The following is a 19041-nucleotide window of genomic DNA, read 5'->3' as shown; positions in this document are numbered from 1 at the left end:
CGAATTTCCAATACGCGTGGATTCTCTACTATGTATATAGCTGTTCTGGAAGCTGGAAGAACAGATTGGCTGGGTCCAATCTGTTGGGATGTGGGCATCTAGGTAGGAGATGGGTACTCTACCATGAAGAATGGTGAGGTAGACATTTTGAGAGGTAATCTTTCAACCTTTAAGTCATCTGAAGGAAGAGTTTTTGCTTTCTGAGAACCTCCAAGGTCACAAAAGGGCACTAACAAGAGGCCTTTGAGGTAGAGAGAATGAGATAGGTAGATGATGGATGGATGGATGGATGGATGGATGGATGAATGGATGGATGGATGGATGAATGGATGGATGGATGGATGGATGAGCTGGGGTGGGGGGTTGGGGAAGAGAGAGTATGCACAGATGTTGAATATAATTGCTGAAGAAACCAGCAGAGAGAAGTCACTGAAGCCATGGTGTGGTGGTACCCACCTGTTGTCTGTCTGGAGGCTGAGGCAGGAGGATCAAAAGTTCAAGACTAGTCTGGCTACATAGTAAGACAAGATCTCAAATTAAAAGAAGTCATTGCAACTAGTTAGCATGGAATTAATATCCTTGTGGTCCCAAACTAGAACAGTAAGAAATAGGCATTGGCTTTCATGTCTTTTGTCCTCTCTTTCATCACTTCCTCCATCAATGTTGTCCTTTCTTTCAGGAGTCAGTCATCTTCACCTTGATGTCTGCTTAATACACTTATACTGTGACATGGCCACATCTTTCACTTAGATGCCCCCTATGGCTTGCCACTCCCATCCCCATAACAATGAAGTTGATTCATTTGGGCTGAGTTGGTCTTCAAAGCCAGAATATGTATCTATCCTTTTGCAGAAAATAATTGCCATGCCCTGTCTTGTATAGACAGTGGATGTCTGATTTTGAGTCATCTTAACATGAAAATCATGGTCTGTATTAGGCCATGCAGTTTTCTTAATGAAGGCCCATTTCTCTTGGAACTTATTTGTGGGATCATGGTGTGGTAATGGGCCTCTTGAAGACACACTGACCACCTGAACTACCCTAACAATATAAAGGCCAGAATAATATTAGTTTCAGATATTTTCTCATTGCTCCCTGTGTGCCAATATTAATTATAGAGAGCCTAAGGCCTGTGGGAAATCAAGAGAGGCATCTAAGGTCATATAAAGTGGCAGGGCTGGAACTATCTGAAGGATAAGAAGCCTTGTCCTAAAGTGCCACTACCCGCTCCTACCAACATCCTTTCCTCTTTCCTCGCCCAGCCTGTCCTTTTACTCTTCTTGGAAGGGGAATTTTGAGAAGCACATGAGCTTTTGGGCTCCTGCTCTATCACTGCCTTGTGCCTGGGTGGAAGCTGCCACCCAGGTGGTCTCTGCCATCTTCTGAGAGGACTACTGCCCCCCATCATCAGCTAGGATGGGGAGCAGAATATAGGGCCCAGAGTTGCCAGGGCAGTCCCCTGGGCAGCCTTAGCAGGCATCTCTGACCTTTGTGGAGAGAGGGCGTTCTTAAAGGGACAGCAGACTCTTTTCTTTCCTGGTGGCTGACTGCCAGCTCAGATGCCAGGGATTTGAAGAGGCCATTGTTCTGGTGCTGAGAGAAGGGCCCAGGCCGCCTAGTCTCTTTTTTTTTCTTTTCCCATTTTCATCCGCGTGTTCCCCCTCTGCTGCGCAGCATGTCAAGTGTGGAAGGACGGTGAGCTGTCTTGTGGGTCATACACTCTGCCCTGCTTACCCTACATCCGAAGGCTTGACTTCAGCATAGCCTACACTGGGCCATCAGCTTCCCTCCTCCAGGGAAAGAAAACTCTCCATAGACTCCAGTTTGTCCCCGATGAGCTGTTTACTTGCCCCAGGTAGTGGGGGTAGGTGAAGGACACAAGTGGCTTTTCTCCAGGTGCCTTACCAGCACCACCTGTACTGAACACCTGAGATGCTTGTTTTTTTTGGGGGGGTTGTGTGTGGGGGGTGGGGAGTGGTGTCAAGACAGAATTTCTCTGTGTAGCCTTGGCTGTCCTGGACTCAATTTTGTAGGCTAGGCTGGTTCCTCAAGTCCTGGGATCACAGGTGTGCATCACTGCTCCCAGCTTGAGATGCTTATTAAACTGCTGGGCTTTAGTTCTAGAACTTCTGGGCCCCCCAGAAGTTATCCAATGACTGACCAGGCTAGGCACCAGAATCACGCAGTGACCGTGGCCCCTAAATTTCAGCCAGGTAGCTTTTTTTTTTTTTTTCCTTTTGCTTTTCAAGGCAGGGATTTCTCTGTGTAGCTCTGGCTGTCCAGGAACTCACTCTGTAGACCAGACTGGCCTCCTACTCAGAGCTCCTCCTGCTTCTGCCCCCTAAATGCTGGGATTGCAGGCGTGCTCCACCACCACTATAGCTTCTTATTAGTAATTATGAATGGGTTCTCTGGACCTAGTCCACAGCATTGGACTCCTGACCCACCTATACTCCTGTTTCTGAGTTCTTCAGAAAGTTTCCCATTCAATCCGTGCTGCTGTTTTTTCAACTGTAAGATGGGGATGAAGTTTGACTTTCTTCAGGGCTGGCGCTTGGGTAGAAAACATTGCATGCGTCTTGAGAACACCTTTTTTTTTTTTTATGCTTGATTCAGAACCATCTTTTATTTAAACATGTTCTTCATGCTACAGTACAACCTTTCAGAGGCAAATACATGTTAATAGGTTTCCTTAAAGTTACAGGCACACAACTCTAAACTTCTATAAGGCAGCTTCAGTATCCAAAAGAGCACAACACAGTAATTGTGGGATTAAATCTTTTTATGTAAAAGAACATTAACAACCAAAAATCAGTGACATCATTATTTAGTATATGTATTTCTCAACTCTCTAAACTTCCTTCTCAACATTGGGGGGATGTGTGGTTCAAGGCAGCGTTTCTCTGTGGATTATAGGCGTGCACTACCACACCCAGCAACATTGGGGAATTTAAAAACTATCGAAGCCTGTACTCCACCCGAGAGCATCTTTTGAATAACTCTCCCGTGGTTAAGAAAGCTTTAAATGGGGGAAGTCTTCCTTGCTTTGGCAATTCCCGGCTGAGCCAGTCAAAGGGTGTGGCTTGTTCTGTGGAGGTGGGCCTACCGTTTGGCCTCCAGACAAAGTGGGGAGAGAAATCCGTCCTGGATACTCACCTCCAGGCAATGTCAGCAGCATTGGAAAGGGTGTCACAGGAAGGCCCTGAAAACCACATCTATAAAGGCTCTCTGACCTCTTCAGAGGGGCTTGAAGGAAGAGAAAACAAGCTGCAGGCCAGAAATAGCTAGACATAAATACAAGGTATTATAATTACTATCCACAGGCAGCTCACTCCCCAGAGTTCAGTTTAACCCTTGATACCTTCTTCTAACCCCAGAGAGGCAGGATGGTGGGGTGCCTGGGAGGGGAGTAGGGATGCCCTGAGGGGGCAAGTAGCTAGTACCTGAGGCTACATGTGAGGTGTCACTCTACTGGCCACTGTAGATCCAAAATGGTGCTTTCTCTTAGCATGTTCCCTTTACAACTATTTCTGCTACAGCTTCTTGGTTTTGCTCAACCATTACTTTGCTGAACACAAGCCTGTCAGATTTCCCCCACACTTGGCACCTAGCTCAAGGCTTCTTTTTTATCCCTGTTCTCTATAATTTTATTTTACATCAATTACTCAGTAGTTACATCTGTGCAGACGCTTACGGACATGCACGCCAGGGGAGGAGTTTGGAGAGGCATGCTTAGCCTAGACTTGCTTGGTTTTGCTTTATGTTTTTTTTTTCCCCACCAAGGTATTCTGGGGGAATGCTCAGAACTAGGACAAGGTTGTTGGTCAGATAGAGACATCCAACACTATGTATGTAGTTGGAAGCGTAGACTGAGAACCCATAATCTGAAACTCCACAGCCCAAAACTTTGTGGGTTGACACGGCAACACTGGTTGAAAATAGCACATCTGATAAAAATACAGATGTGCTAACAACAACAACAACAACAATAACAATAACAACAACAACACTATGCCGGGTTAACTGTAAGCTCTATGCATTCATTTAAATGAAACAAAAACAAACTGTCTATTTAGGCTTGGGTCCTACCATCAATGTAGCCACCCACAATAACATTTCAAAATGTGGAAAAATCTGAAGTGAAAAACGCTTCTGCCCCCAAGTATTTTTGTGTTGTTTATGCTCGTTTTGGGGGCAAGACTGGGGATTTCCCCCAGGACCTCCAGCAACATCCTTCAAACCTTTTGCATGAGGCATATTTAAACTGCATTTTATAATCTTGATATCAGGGGTTTGGTGTGCTAACTGCAGTTATTTAGAAGAAAACAAACCAGCTCTGCAGAGCTCATCTCGTGGTTGTTTTCCATCTTGATTACAAATGTCAGCAAGCAGGGGCCCGGCAGTGGGCAGTGTTTCCTTAGCATCTATTCCCTCCCACTTGAGCATATTTTATAAGGCTTCCAGGAAGCTGCACAGGGCCATTTCTGTTCCTGGTGGTGGGGGGGGGTTTAGATACCTCTCATTTTCTCTGTGACCCACAGTGATGGCCAGAGCATCCTTGATTGACACAGTGTGCCCACCTGCTTTGGGAGACTGACGTTGTTTCTGTTCCTCCCATTTGTTAAGAGTATTCAGTCCTTCGGAGATTAATAGAAAAGATACCATTAGTTTTGTTCCTTTTGTACCTTCGGTTAGCGCCCCTTTAGAGGAAGCTTCACAGAAGGTAACTGCTTTGGGTAGGAATTATATTGGAAAGTCAAAAAGCTTTTCCATGACAGAGCTTTGTGGATGCGTTTCTGGCTCCTGACAATGCAGGGAGGACCCCAAGTCTTGGTCTATTTACAAAACAGAAGCAGGTAGAAAGTATTAGTTGTTTTCAATACAGGAACCAGGAGTTCCTATGTTCATTGCTCTTCTGCGGCCTCATTAAGTATGTTCAGCTGCTGGCCACTGTCCAGCCTCATGTGATATTAGGTTTTGTGGAAGTCATTTGGACCAAAATGAGGACTTAAAGCCTGGTTTTGAACCAGGAGCTCCCACTTCCTGCAGTCTTTGGCTGCCTAAACTCCTGTAGTACTTTTACTACTCCAACCCTGACATGCCATTTCTCCCCCCACCCTCTGCTTCCACTCACACACTTGATAACTGGTTTCCTTTAAGGCATCCCCTTAGACTAAAAGTCTGTAGTTTCCTCTTCTGTGTAGAGTAGTTTCTAGACCCATGCAGTCTTGCCCGTCTTTGTTGGTTTGTTTGTTTCTTGAGACAGGGTTTCCCTGTGTAGCCTTGGCTGTCCTGGACTCATTTTGTAGGCCACGCTGGCCTTGAACTCACAGAGATCCACCTGCCTCTGCCTCCCGAGTGCTGGGATTACAGGCGTGTGCCACAGTGCCTGGCTCTTGCTCATCGTCTTTAAGCAGTGTGATGTTTTCTAGGCATGCTCCCGCCAATGCTGGTAGGATTTTTGCATTCCCTCACTTGCTTAAGGGAGTGAGGCTCATTGTGAGTTGTGAGTTATTGTCACATGTTATACTTCTGGTCCATGTGGACCATTATGTCCACATTTGAAACTAGACTTTCCCATTCCTTTCAGAACTAGAGTAGAAATGTGTTACCGAAGGTCCTGGCTTATTCGGTAGTAACCTGTAAACCAGGCAGGTTCACTACCTTACTACTGATCTGTTTACTTGGATCTCTTCTGTCCCTCCTGGGTTGGACTAGCAGAGTCAAGGATTTGGAGGTGAGTGCCCACCACAGCTATCACAATGGCATTTTATCCATTCTCTCTGGAGAGACAGGATGTGGACAGATGGGTAGAGATGATGTGTTCAGAGGAGAGGAAGTAGGAAAAGCCAGTATGGCTGCCTTCTGCCTCACATCCCATGGCCTAACAGATCATTTTTAAGTGCTTCTTATTACTTGAAAAGGTTAAAAAAAAAAAAAAAAAAAAAGCAAACGTGAATGTGGAATTTTAGAGGAAAAATGACTCAGGGGGTCAACTCCTCCAGTCCCTTCAGTCCTTTCTTGTATAGATAAACTGAGGCCCGGAGTAAGTAAGGTAGGATACATCACTTCATGTTCATATCCTACAAGGGTAGATGTTTTCTTGCAAGGAGAACGCTGGGTTGTGGCATGTGACTTTGCCCTTAGCCCGAGATTAGTGCGTACCATGCTCCTCACTGGGAAGCCTGCCTTGGGACAATAATCTGAGCATCCCAGGTGCCACCTTGAGGGAGAATGACTTTATAGGTGCACATGTGTGTGAAAGGTACACATCGAGAAAAGGCATCTGTAGATAGGGACCCTCTACATTGGTGGCTAACCTAGCCCGATACACCCATGGGTATCAGGCATATTGGCAGCACTTTCCCACCTCTGTGCATTGAATCTAGGGAAATATCTCTCTGTATTGCAACGTGACAGCCTTCTTGAGGTCTGTCCAGATACTGTGCTAGAGCAAATGGGAGCTGGATAAGGATACTTTGCAGTGCTTGCTGCAGCTTGGCTTGCCAGCTGGCTTTTGTGCAGGCTGACTCATCAGCCAACCATTTGAGACTTGTCAGATGGCACACAGAAGCCCCTAGCTGGGGACTGGGTTGTCTCATTGACAAGACTTCCTTCCTAAGTCGTCCTGAACCTACTACCTTTCCTACATTGACACATGTGTGCACATCTACATGTGTGTACACCTAGGCTCCCCAACCAAGGTCCCGAGGTGGCCCAGGGGCCTACTAATGCCGTTTTCATGGTGTACGCTCTACTAGCTCCTGAAACTAGGAGAGTCAGTGGCATTTGGGTATAGGAAGATGGAAGGGACGGATCTATTGGACCTATTGCATAAGCTCTGGGCCAGTGGCAGCAGGGACTTGAGGCCCGTTCTTAGGCACATGTCAGCATCTTAAATGGGGCACCCAGCAAGTGGGCTTCCCTGTTTAAGACCTTAATCTGGTATTAAGAGGCCAGTCACCTCTGCAGAGAGGTGATTTGGAAAGGAGCTTAATATTTCCTACTACCCTGGAGTGGGCAGAGCAGTGGGAGCCACAGCAGGGTCACCTGCCTACTGGTAGGACATTTGACAATGGAGTGAAAAGCCTTTGGGTTTGACCCTGTCCTTCAGCTTTAGCTGTGCCCCTTCCGTACTCTTTGTTCACACACATTCCTGTGTGCTAATTAGTATATGCTTTATGATGGGATGAGAGCCTTTAGGAAACCCAGAGAAGAGCCTGTTGGGGGCTTATTGGGAACTATTTTTGGAAGCAAAGCTGTTCTCAAGCTCCATGATTTTTCTGGTTGGGAGGATATGAGAGAGTCAGGATTGGGGGTGCAGGCGGTTGAACTTTCCTGTGCCTGGAATAGGCTTTAGCGAGTGCTGTGAAAGCTCCCGAGCTGAGCCGAGCCGAGAGCCATCACAAACCTAGACAAAGGTAGTTCTAGTATCCAGGCAGGTAGAGGTGGTCTGTCCTTGGGGACAGGCAGGGGCTTGGGTGAGGCTGCTACTTACGGTGAAGGGAAGTTCTCTAAGAGGAATTCAGTTGTGTGTGAGGCATCTGCAGTCATTGATTGCTCTGGGCAGGTGTCAGGGTAGCTGATGCATTAAGGAAAACAGTAGCCTGCCAGGTAACCTCCCTGCTGTTGTATCCCCACATTATTCTAGGGACTCAGGCTCAGCACACTGTTTTGATGTCTTCATCCTGAGTCACTCAAAGGATGGTGTGTGTGTGTGTGTGTGTGTGTGTGTGTGTGTGTGTGTGTGTGTCTGTGTGTGTGTGTGCTGAGATAGAGCCACACATAGGAAGTGGATGCTGGTAATATAGCTGACTGTCCACAATGATGGATCGTTCAATTAAGTTGTTTATGTTGTTATTATTTAAACTCTTCCCATCTCATCCCTGGGATGTGGGCAAATTCTGTTGACTTTACTTTGTATCGTTAAGAATAGGCTGGTTAGAGGCAGGCGGAGCTTTGTGAGTCCGAGGCCAGCCAGGTCTACAGAGTGAGTTCCAAGACAGCCAGGGCTACATAGAAAAACCCTGTCTCGAAAAACCAAAACCCAAACAACAGCAGCAGCAGCAGCAGCAGCAGCAGCAGCAGCAGCAGCAGCAGCAGCAGCAGCAAAAAGTGGGTTAGTTAGCCATGTCCTGGTGGCACACACCTTTAGTCCCAGGCTCTTGAGACACAGAGGCTGAGGCAGGCAGATCTCTAATGAGTTCAAGGCCAGCCTGGTCTACAGAGTGAGTTCCAAGACAGTGAGGGTTACACAGAAAAAACCCTATCTTGAAAAACAACAAACAAACAAACAACAAAGCAGAACAACAACAACAAAAAAACAATGGGTTAAGCAAGGTGTGGTGGCACACACCTTTAATCCCAGCACTCGGGGAAGGCAGAAGCAGGCCTGTGGGTTCCAGGCCAGCCTGGTCCAGGAAAACTACGGCTACACAGAGGAAAAAAGGTTAGTTATCTGTGCAAGTTTTAACGCTCTTCAAGTTCTTGGTTCATGGACGATTTCAGTTACCTGTATGGACAACGGCTTGCTTTAGGATGCTCTCTATTAAGTGAAACTGCGCCCCGCCCTCGAGCTCCCCAGCCCCACTCACTACTGCCCCACTCTATACTTCCTACTCCATTCGTTTCATATGAGTTCTCTAAGTTGCTCCTGGATTCCACAACGACAGACAGGGCCATCATGAGCTTCCTATAGGATCCCGACCACAAGATCTTTTGTCTCTGTGTTCTCCAGTCTCATTTTTTTTTTCTTTCCCTACATATGACCTAATACTTTTTCTGGTCCTGGTGGGACCCTGTGCTTTTTCTTGGGATCAGAACACTGTATAGAGTCTTCCTTGGTGTCGCCGAATGATCAATTTGGATACAGAAGAAAAGAATCTTCCTCATCTTTTCCAAAGCGTTTCTGAACACCACTACACTTAGCCAGAGCAAAATTAAAAACCAAAAGGAGCAAATAGAATGGGAATGAAATAAAAATCTGAAAGTCAGGGAACAGAAACATATTAGGTCTTGACCGTTTTAAGTTTAAGTCTTTAGACCTTGGTAAGTGCCATCTCGGCATAGCTAATAAACACACAGAACAGTTCTGGGTCCTGCTGACTCAATTTTCTCTGCTGTGAAATTGAAATAATAAGATTAAATGAGATATAACCCAGTGTGCCCTTCATTAAGTTCCCAGACAAGCAAAGGATGGCCCATCACTTTCTCATATTATGTCTTATTCTGTGGAAAATCATAGAAAAAGTAGGAAAATGTCATAGAATTTTAATTGTTTTTCACTTCAAGATACAGATTTGAAGAAATTTTATATTTTACTAGCAGATTAGCTTAGAATTGTTTAGACCAGTGACCCCTGAGCTGTGTCACATTGTCATCCCTCAGTGACCTTGTTGAGTACTGATGCCTGATTCCCTTCCCCCAGCATTCTGACTTCATCGGAGTGGGAGAAGACCCAGGCGGTGCAATGGCTCAGAATGCAGCAAATGGGAAGAGCAGGTCTGCAGCCATTCAGTGGATCTGACATTGATCCTGGCTGGAAACCTAGAAAAACCTAGAATTAATGGTTATGAATATCTAGAAAATACAAAGCAGTTATACAGGCACCATTAATTTTGTTTGAATAAAGCTCTAAGAATTGTGGTGTGTGTATTCACGGTGCATCAGGATTTGACTGATGTGTAAAAGCGCCTACTGTGCAATCCCTGTCCCCAGTGGGCTAGAGTGAAGCAGGGGTTCACCAGTCCGTGTCTATGTTGCTATATATGGTCCTAGGGAAAGCTTCCATTCATCCGTGTCCCCTAGTCCATGAAGTTACCGATGGACACTTGACTTAGTGCTATAATATAACCACATGGGTCTCCAGCATCAGCATCTTCCCCTACCATCCTTTGAGAGATTTCTTGCTTCAGGTTTTTATTATGGAGGCACCCTGCTGTGAAGGTGTATTAACAAGGGGCTGTGGCCGACAGTTAGGTTGGAGTCCATCAGTGTTCTCATTTGCACACTCCTAGCTCAGCTCTTGTGGAGTCCGCGTGGAGCTCGGGGAGGGCATAGTGGAGACTTAGGGGACACTGGTTTTCCTGCGTCAGTATTTATAAAACCTGCAATATTCTGAATAGAGTGCCAGATGGCCAGAGCAGACACACACACACGCAGACACACACACACACACACACACACACACACACACACACACGAACTTAAGATCAGTGGAGCCCAATCAGCAGATAGAAACGGTGCCAATAATTTGAGCAGTGAAGTTAGTATTAAGAATCACTAACATGTATTTTTTTAAAGGCAAAGAGAAAAATAAAAAGTCACAGGAATAACAGTCACAGTATAGGAGTTAGAAGCAGAGGGCCAGTTGAAGAGTTAGCCTTGTAAGAGGGTCCTAGCCCAAGACTTAGGCTGAGCCTCTCCAAGCGGGTGTGTGTGGTTCAGGCTCGATGTCTGTAGAAGGTTCTTGAGATGCTGCAAGGCATTTCATTTGGAAACTGCCCACTGGGTTCCTGTAAGGGACATTTACTTGTAACATCTCTCTGGCACCCCCTACTGGCAAGACCTAATGCTGTTTCTGCTTTCAAAGGAGGAATGCATCAGGGAAGAGCTTCACCATCACAAGGCAGGGCAAAGAAGGGTGAATTTAGAGCCAAAGGGCAAAAAACAAAACAAAACAAAAGAAACAAAAAACAAAACAAAACAAAAAAACCCTTGATAACTGGCCAAAGAAGAAACAGTGAGACAAATCTTTCAAAATGTTTTGCGCTTCAGAACGCTACAGCAAATTACATTATCAAATGGCTTAATTTTTTTTTTTAGTAGGTATTTATGGAAGTAGCAAAGAATGGTAAGAAAATTGATTTGGATTGAGGCCAGGCTTCTGCTGCACAACTTTCTAAACAGTGAAATAAACAGCTTTATAATTTATAGCAAATTTTGTGAAATTCTTATCCTTGTCTGTAGCATTGGAAAGATTCTTTGTAAGTCTCAGGCCTTCCTTCTTCTGTCTTTGACATATCGAGCATCCTTCAGGAGGGCTCCAGATGTCTGTCTGTGCTTTACAGAAGCCCTCACGCCTGGGATGATGACATAAGACAATCAAATTCTTTTTTTTTCCCCCGTATCATTCTATATCGTCCCACAAAATCAGGTCCAATCATAATGCTTGAGTGCTTCCTCTGGAAAAAGTCTTCATTGTGATGCAAATAACATTCACAGATATAATGAGACTCATCCTGTGATCTCGGCTTTCCATTCTTGTCAACAACAATTAAGCACTGGTTGTGAACAATATCCTGTGCGGACAGTAACCTTCTTTATACCGAAACAATTTGAATATTGCTGAGTTCAGTCAGACTATTTGGGTCAAGAGGATTTGCAGACACACCTTTTTATTTCTCCAGAGTGCTGCCTGGAATGTGCTTTCAGTACTGCAGAGGCCTCTGAGAAGCCTCATTTTCTTTGGGAACGTGGCTGGTGTTGGCTATTTCTCTGGGAAAGGTTTAATTCAGGAAAGGCAACTAACTTTTGCCTCAGTTTCCTAAATTAATTTATAGAAGAGCAGTTCGGGCGTTTGGGTACCTATAGCTTAGCTGATGTCTGCAAACTGACTCAGGCCAGTGCTTGTCTGTGGAAGTCTTGTTAGCCACGTGGTGACTCGGTGTGATTGACAGATGCTGTTGGTAAGTTGCGTGGGCCTTGAAACAGCTCAGAAAGCTGCTGCTTTTCCTGTAGAATGGTGAGAAGGCAGGTTGGATGCACTCAGATAGACGCCCTGCTGATCGGTTATCATAACTATAGCAAAGCCATGGGGCCCTACCTTTTACGTCATCTGAAAAGTGGGGATTGTGAGCACCCATCTTTGATGTTGTTGGTAGGATTACATGCTTAGCAGATTACCTTACACTTACTGCGAATGAGGAGCTCCCATAAAGAAAGGAAAACTTACACACCATAACACAGTTGATCAGGGTCTCTAAGTTACTTGATATGTAATTTCTGAATGATGTCCATGTTGGGCAGAGCAGGAACATGCTGGTGATTTGTTGGGTTTTTTTGTGTGACTGTATTAAAGACCCCAAAATCTGAGGCTTCATGTGGTTATGTCTTCATATAAAATATTAAGTTGGTACTCGATAGAGCCCACCGTGGAAATTACACTTGTCTTATCCCTGATTTTTTTTTTTTTTGCTATTGTTACTAGTATAAATAAACCATGAACATGCTAAGTCTAGGAGAAAGATGAATCTGTGTATTTTATAATAGACATGGGAGAGTCCCTGAAAAGTCAGCTCAGTGCGCTGAGTCATGTAGTGAGGAACTGGAGAAGGACGTGGTTGTCTTGCTTACTGTCCAGATGTAGCTTTCCACAGCGTGGAGGTTCTGACTAGCCATCCCCAGTACTCCTATGGGCTGGCGAGGCAAGAACGGGAGAGCCTGGGACCTTTCTAAGGAGGTAACGCCAGCAGGAAGCACACAGCGTTCCCACTTGACTCATGAGTCACATATTTCAGTTTGTAAGGGACACAGTGGGGGATACACCCACTTTGTGGGTGCTTTCACGGGCCTCTATTTTGATTCATCATCTTTTAAGTGATACATAGGTTGGCCTTTTTTTTTTTTTTTTTTAAATATAGAAACTGAGTTCCAGAGACAGGTGGTAGAGTGCTGTACTAAAGATTGCAGGTGAAAACAGCCAGATGTTAATTTTGGACTCAGATTTGACCCAAGTTCAAAGCTATTCTTTGGAGTAAGAGAAGAGGCAGGTAGGAGATAAGCTCCTGACAAAGCAGGAGGAATGAGTTAAGACCGTGTGTGTCCCTCAGCATTGCTAGTTTGCCTTTCTTTGGGACTGAGACTCTTCTAAGAAACTGACGTGAGGCTGGGTGTGGTGGCACACGCCTTTAATCCCAGCACTTGGGAGGCAGAGGCAGGCGGATCGCTGTGAGTTCGAGGCCAGCCTGGTCTACAAAGTGAGTCCAGGACAGCCAAGGCTACACAGAGAAACCCTGTCTCAAAAAAAAAAAAAAAAAAAAAAAAAAAAAAAAAAAAAAGAAAGAAAGAAAAGAAAAAGAAAATAAAAGAAACTGAAGGGAGACCAGACAGTCCAAACTCATATGCTTTAAAAAAAAAAGATTTATTTATTTCATGTATTTGCCTGCCTGCATAGACATGTGCACCACGTGCATGCCTGGTGCCATGGATGCCCTGAAACTGGAGTTACAGACAGTTGTGAGCTGCCATGTGTTTGTGCTGGGGATTGAACCCGGGTCCTCTAGAGGAACAAACCAGTTCTGGTAACTACTGAGCCATCTCTCCAGCCCCTCCCCTGCTCTTTTGATCCCACAAGCCCATTACTCTATCCACAGGGTGTAGAAGGAAAGTCTTGAAAAGACCTGTCATGATGAGGCTGCAGGGCCAGCAATGTAAAGAATGAGGAGGGCATTGTTGTTGTTGTTGTTGTTGTTGCTACCAGATGATCAAGAAGCATTAGTGCTCAGCTTGATGAGCAGGATAAGGAGCCGTCAGTGGGTCAGAGCGATTATTCACTTCCAGCGTATTCTCCTGTACACCGAGAGCAGATGGACAAGTACCATCTCCAAGGAAGACCCAGAGAGCGAGAACATGTCTGTCAGCCCATTGGCACTGGTTGAGGTTCTAAGAAAGCAAGTGCAGGCATCAGAAAAAAAAAAAAACAGACACAGCATTCTCACGGAGCCGCTAAGTCAGAATGTCAAGGGATTAAAGTTTGGAATGTAGTAGTAATCGCTTGTGTTTTTTAATCCGGAGTTGGGTTTCCCTTTCTGCCTCCCTCGGTAGACGGTAGTTCTCCAAACATTACAAGCATGCATAGGGCATTGGATAGGGCTACTGTGGTGTGGATCTGAAACGTCCCCCAAAAGCCCGCACAATGAAGGAGTGGCCACTGGTACTTTGGGAGGTAGGGCCTTGTTGAGGAAGTGTGATCACGGAAGGCAATTTCAGGACCCCAGCCACTTCCTTTGTTTTTGCTTCCTGACATCCATGTTTCTTACTCTTCCACGGTGTGCCAGGATTCAGGACCAGTGACCAAGAGTTTAAAACCTCTGAAAAGGAGCCAAAGAAAAACCTCTCTTCCCTTAAGTTGCTCACTTTCAATATTTTATTGCAGCAATGGAACACTAGCCCAGGTGGCTGATGACTGTGAAGGCTTGCCGATTCAGCCTCTGCATCACTTCCTTACCGTGTACTGTGATGGAAATTTTGACAGGAAGCAACTTAAGGGAAAAAGAATTTGCTCTGGTCCAAAGTCAGAAGAGATGCAGTACGTTGTGGCCAGGAAGGCATCATGGTGGCAGGCAGCTCCGTGGCACTGAGAGCCTATGATATAGTCTGTTCATAGTTGGTCAATCAGGAAGCAAAGATCTCAAGCCAAAACTGGAGCCAGCCTATAACCCTTTTAACCCTGTGGGCCTAGGCCCTAGGCCTAGAAGGTTCTCTGTTCTTCTAAAACTGAGCCAACAGCTGGGAAACAAGCAGTCAAACACACAAGGCTATGAGGGACGGTTCTCACGTGAACAGTGCCCGCCTTGCCATAGTACCTTTTCTTTCTCCAGGGCCGAGCATGAGCCTTCTCAGGTGGCTTGTCAGCCTTGTCAGGCTGCCTGGAGAACCGAATCACTTCATACGAATAGGTGCTTTGCAAACAGTGAGTGGTTGGGAGTGGTGGTGCACACCTTTAATCCCAGCACTCATTCCAGAGGCAGAGGCAGGAGGATCTCTGTGAGTTTGAGGGCAGCCTGGTCTACAAAGCAAGTCTAGGACAGCCAAGGCTGCACAGAAACTCTGTCTCAAAAAACCAAACCAAAACAAAAAAACCTCAATTGAGTGGTTGGAAAGATACCTGTTCGCACAGTGACTGAATGGGACAGCAGACAGACGTTCTCCTGGGGCTTGTGTGAGGACTGAAGCCGCATCTCAGTGAAGAGAGTGTGGTTTTAAGAGGTGCAGCTTAGAATGTGAAAACTCAGGTGACCCCACTTTGTCATGATGGCAAGTGTGGGTGTTCATCTTCTGTCTGTGAGAGTCTGACCTGCTTGGGCAGCTGACATTCCTTCCTGTGCCTCATATTTCCACGAGGTGCTGTCTTGAACAATCCTCAGCCATCTTCTCGTGCAGGTTTTGGTCTCCAGTGCTGTCTTCTTTCTCTCTATTCCCAGGGCTCAGGCAGGGAGAGCAGCTGTCATCCTATGAAGGACGCAAGCTTCTATTTGCAGCCCAGCACCTGTGTTTTTACTTAGCGTCACCTCCTTGATACAAGTTGACCTAATAGGCAACACCTGGGAAATAATCGGTGACAGCGAAGGGAGCAGAGGCTCCCAGGAGCATCATCTTGTGTTTTGTCAGATTTGGGGATGAAGAGGAAATAACGCTTGCAGCCCGAGTAGCTCTGCCCTCCAAGCTGGCATGAATAATTGAGAGCTGGCAAGCTGACTGCACCAAAGAGTTGCATTATGTAAACCGGCAGGCTCTCTCTCTCTCTCTCCCTCTCTCTTTCCCTCTCTCTCTCTCTCTCTCTCTCTCTCTCTGTGTGTGTGTTCGTTCCTGCTGGAGAGAGGGTGTGTGTCTGCCGCCTGTGCGCCTGCGTGCCAGAGCTTAGAACAGCTGTCTGTGAGGGAGTCGGAGAGGGAGGGAGGGAGGGAAGGAGAGACAGAGAAGAGAGAGAGAGAGAGAGAGAGAGAGAGAGAGAGAGAGAGAGAGAGAGAACGCAAAGGGACTTCTGCCGCTGCATGGCCACACCAAATAACAGCCACAGAGGGAGGTGGGGGGAAAAGAAAATAAAAGGGTGCCATGCTTAAAATTCCAGAGCAGTACGAAACAGCAGAGCAGGAGAGCGCCCCCAGCCTATGTAAGCTGTGTTCTCCCAGTCCCCTCCCCAGTAGACACAGGGCTTTTGGATAGGCATGGAGGTGAGTGCCCTCCAACCTCCTCAGGGCTCCTGCTCCCCGCCCCCACCCCCACTGCCCAATGCATGAATGAATGAGTTTTCTGCACTGCACTCTGCTCCGTTCCTAATGGCTTCCAGGTTAGTGCTACCTCGTGCTGACGCTTGTGTGTGTGTGTGTGTGTGTGTGTGTGTGTGTGTGTGTGTGTATGTGTGTGTGTCTATCTTTGTTTCCTTGTGGGAATTTTGGAAAGTGGGTGGCTATGTCCTGGAGTAGGGTGGGGGCTCTGGGGGCCTGGAGCATGGACCGGTCCGTCTGTCTGGTTGTGTGCTTTCTCCAAGTGAGACGCTGGCTGCTCAGGGCTGCCAAGAACACACAGAGCCTCAGTGGCAGAGGAAATCTGGAGTCCATGTTGATTGCTTCTGTTCTCTGTTCGGGGATCAAGGAAGCAGCCAGTGTGACATCATGCTGCGGAGATGCCACATTCTTTCCCCTCCTGGCCTCTTCTCCTCTCTTCCATCCTCCCCAGCTCTCACTAAGAGCACTGGCTGGGCTAGGCTGAGTGGTCCAGCACTGAGAAGTGGCCCAGGGGCGGGAATGGAACTTGATGATGTCCTCTTTGCCAGCAAGACTTAGTAGGAGCTGTCTGACTTGAGATAAGAGGTCAGGAGATGGAATTAATGGTGCGTCATAGAGGTGGCCAGGAGCTGCTGGGGGAGGCTGGACAGACAGGCCATGTGCTCCGGTTCCCCACCCACTGACTTCCTGTGGGTAGGAGGTGACAAGAGCAGGGGCCAGGAAGATAGGGACAGATTATGCTTATCCCAAAGGGAGAGGACCAAGTGGCATATGGATTTGGCCAACGGAAGGAGAGGGTGAGAGTGGATGCAGGCAGCTTGAGATTCAGACATAAAGGAGCTTGCTTTTTTTCCCCTGTGACTTAGCTGGCGCTTGGTTTAGGGATCTGCCATATGTTTTCAGAAAATAGACACCCAGTGGCAGGGTCTCACTCCCCCACACCTCTCTGCATTGTTAGTTATTAACGTGATTCAGAGAAGTGGCAGTGATGGGGTTGAGGAAGTCACTCATCTCCTCTGACCTCAGCCAAGAGTTCAGCCAGGGATGGGGGTGCAGGTGTGTGTGTGGGGGTGCAGGTAGGGGAGGGGGAGAGCAATCTCTGCTTTCTCTGACATTCCCTAGTAAGACTGCTCTGGTCCTTGCCTCCTGACAGCTAACCTTGGATGGTTGGGAGCATTACGCAGTTTAGAGAAGTCTGGGACCGGCATGAGAAAAGCTGGCCTTGGAAGAAGAGACAGAGAAATGGGGTGTTTCGAGCTTCCTAGGGCAGGAGAGTGACAGTATCAAGGCCACGGATAGAAAGTAACTCCTGAAGAGCTTGTTGGTGGCCGATGCGAACCTGCTGATGAGGTTAACTTGTTAGACAGGGAGGGATCTGAGATGGTATCCAGTGAGGACAGAAGGAACTGTAGAAACTTTTGTCGTCTTACCCGCTGCCTGACTCTCCTGGCCCTAAAAATTCCTGCTGCCACAGAGAGCAAACAAGCAGCACTGCCAGTGTTGTGTGTAGTACTCTTGTCAAGCACAGGTTTTGTCTGAGGACCCAGGAGAAAAATGGACTCACAGAAAAAAAAAAATCTTTACGAGTTGCACAGTGTTAGTCTTACTTAGGCTTTGTGGACCCCTTGGTCTCTGACAGAGACATGAGTCTATCTCAGACATTGGGAGTCTCTCTGGGGAAGTGAGGACAGGTGTGTCACAATAAAACATTTCTCTGAATCCCCGAAAGTTTAACATGCTACAAAATCTTTTGATTTGTTGTAAAAACGACTTAAAAATATAAAAATCTATGAATCCATCCAGATAAGAATCGAAGGTCCCTGGTTTTTGCATCTAGCTTAGAGATATAACCCTATCAGCAGTTGAGAATAAGAGCTGGTGACTTCATCGGCGCACCGGAACTCGGGCCCTGCCTGGTGAGGGGAAGTGGTGAGTGGGTGAGCTCCTTGTAGGGATGTACATCAGCATGTAACACGTGTAGACATCCCTACCCTTAGCAAGGATGAGGTAAAGCAAGTACCCAGAGGCCCAAAAGAGAAAATGACTAATTCTAGATTTCCCTGATTCAGAAGATGGCTCCAAAAATAGGTTTGCGCTCCGATTTCCAAAGTACACGGGAGGCGATCACTTTGCTCTATTCTGAGTCTGTTGGACCACTTCTTCGGAATCACAGCCGTGTCTGGGCTCACCAGGATATAGGGGCTGTGATCAACTAGATTCCAGGTCAGAGGACAGCGAGCCCAGCCAGTGGCTGAGGAAGCCACTGTCATGTTATTGTAAGGGGTCAGAGCCTGTAAGAGAAGCATGGAGTGCTATGAAAATTCTGCTCAGAAAAGAAATTAGATTTATATTATGACTCCTGGGAGGGGAGGCTGGGGGAAGAACTTTGGTAGGAAGTTACAGGAAATAGTTTGAGCTTTATCCGAGTTATTCAAAAGAGAAAAGATTTGCATGTCAAATAACGACTTCCATCACCGGACATGTAAGCGTGTCAACCTGAACAGCAATTGGTGCTTGGAGAAGCAGCTGTGGGAAAGTGCTTGCCTCTGACGACGTGCCTGGGTCCTGAGTTTGATCCCCAGAATTGCAAATACAAGACAGCATATAAACAAAATTTGTATGAAATGTTGTTTGGCGGGGCGGGGGTGGGGGGTGGGGGGGCGGCGGAGAGAGATGATGGTTTTTAATTTCTGAGAATAGGGTTGAAGAAATAAATTTCACTTCAAATAAAGGAGGTGAGGAGTGAAGAAGTTACAGCCTAGGACCTGATCTCACATTTGAGAGAGCTGTAAAGAAAGACAATGGTATTAATTGTAATGTATTTGTAAAAATACTGGGTGTGGAGGCACAAAGAAATGGACAAACAAGCAAAGATGCTCTGGTTTTTTTTTCCTTGAATTTTACATTGGGCAGATGGCCCTCCCCTCTAATAGACCTCATGGCTTTAGCATAATGGTTTTATATGAAGTATATATGTGCCTGTGTCTGTGTGTGTCTGTGTTTTTGTGCGCACACACACCTTACTTATCGTTGT

General features: G+C 46.5%; 1 protein-coding gene across 9 annotated transcripts in view; it reads left to right on the top strand.

Moving 5' to 3' along the window:
* The window catches only part of GRAMD1B (GRAM domain containing 1B), a 186446-nt gene that overhangs the window by 116412 nt on the left and 50993 nt on the right, over positions 1 to 19041 (top strand). The window contains exon 1 of one of the 9 annotated variants that reach the window (XM_084782048.1): positions 15732 to 16069. The exons of the other annotated variants lie outside the window; for them this stretch is intronic. Within the exon in view, the coding sequence (XP_084638174.1) occupies positions 16020 to 16069 (50 nt within the window). The 5' untranslated portion in view covers positions 15732 to 16019. Of the gene's footprint in view, positions 1 to 15731; positions 16070 to 19041 lie in introns of those variants that run through there. 9 annotated transcript variants of the gene reach the window in all.

The sequence above is a fragment of the Acomys minous genome (assembly GCF_964271855.1).
Source record: "Acomys minous genome assembly, chromosome: 5".
Classification (NCBI taxonomy): Eukaryota; Metazoa; Chordata; class Mammalia; order Rodentia; family Muridae; genus Acomys; species Acomys minous.
Note: the sequence above shows the minus strand (reverse complement) of the source record. Positions and strands in the feature narration are given on the sequence as shown.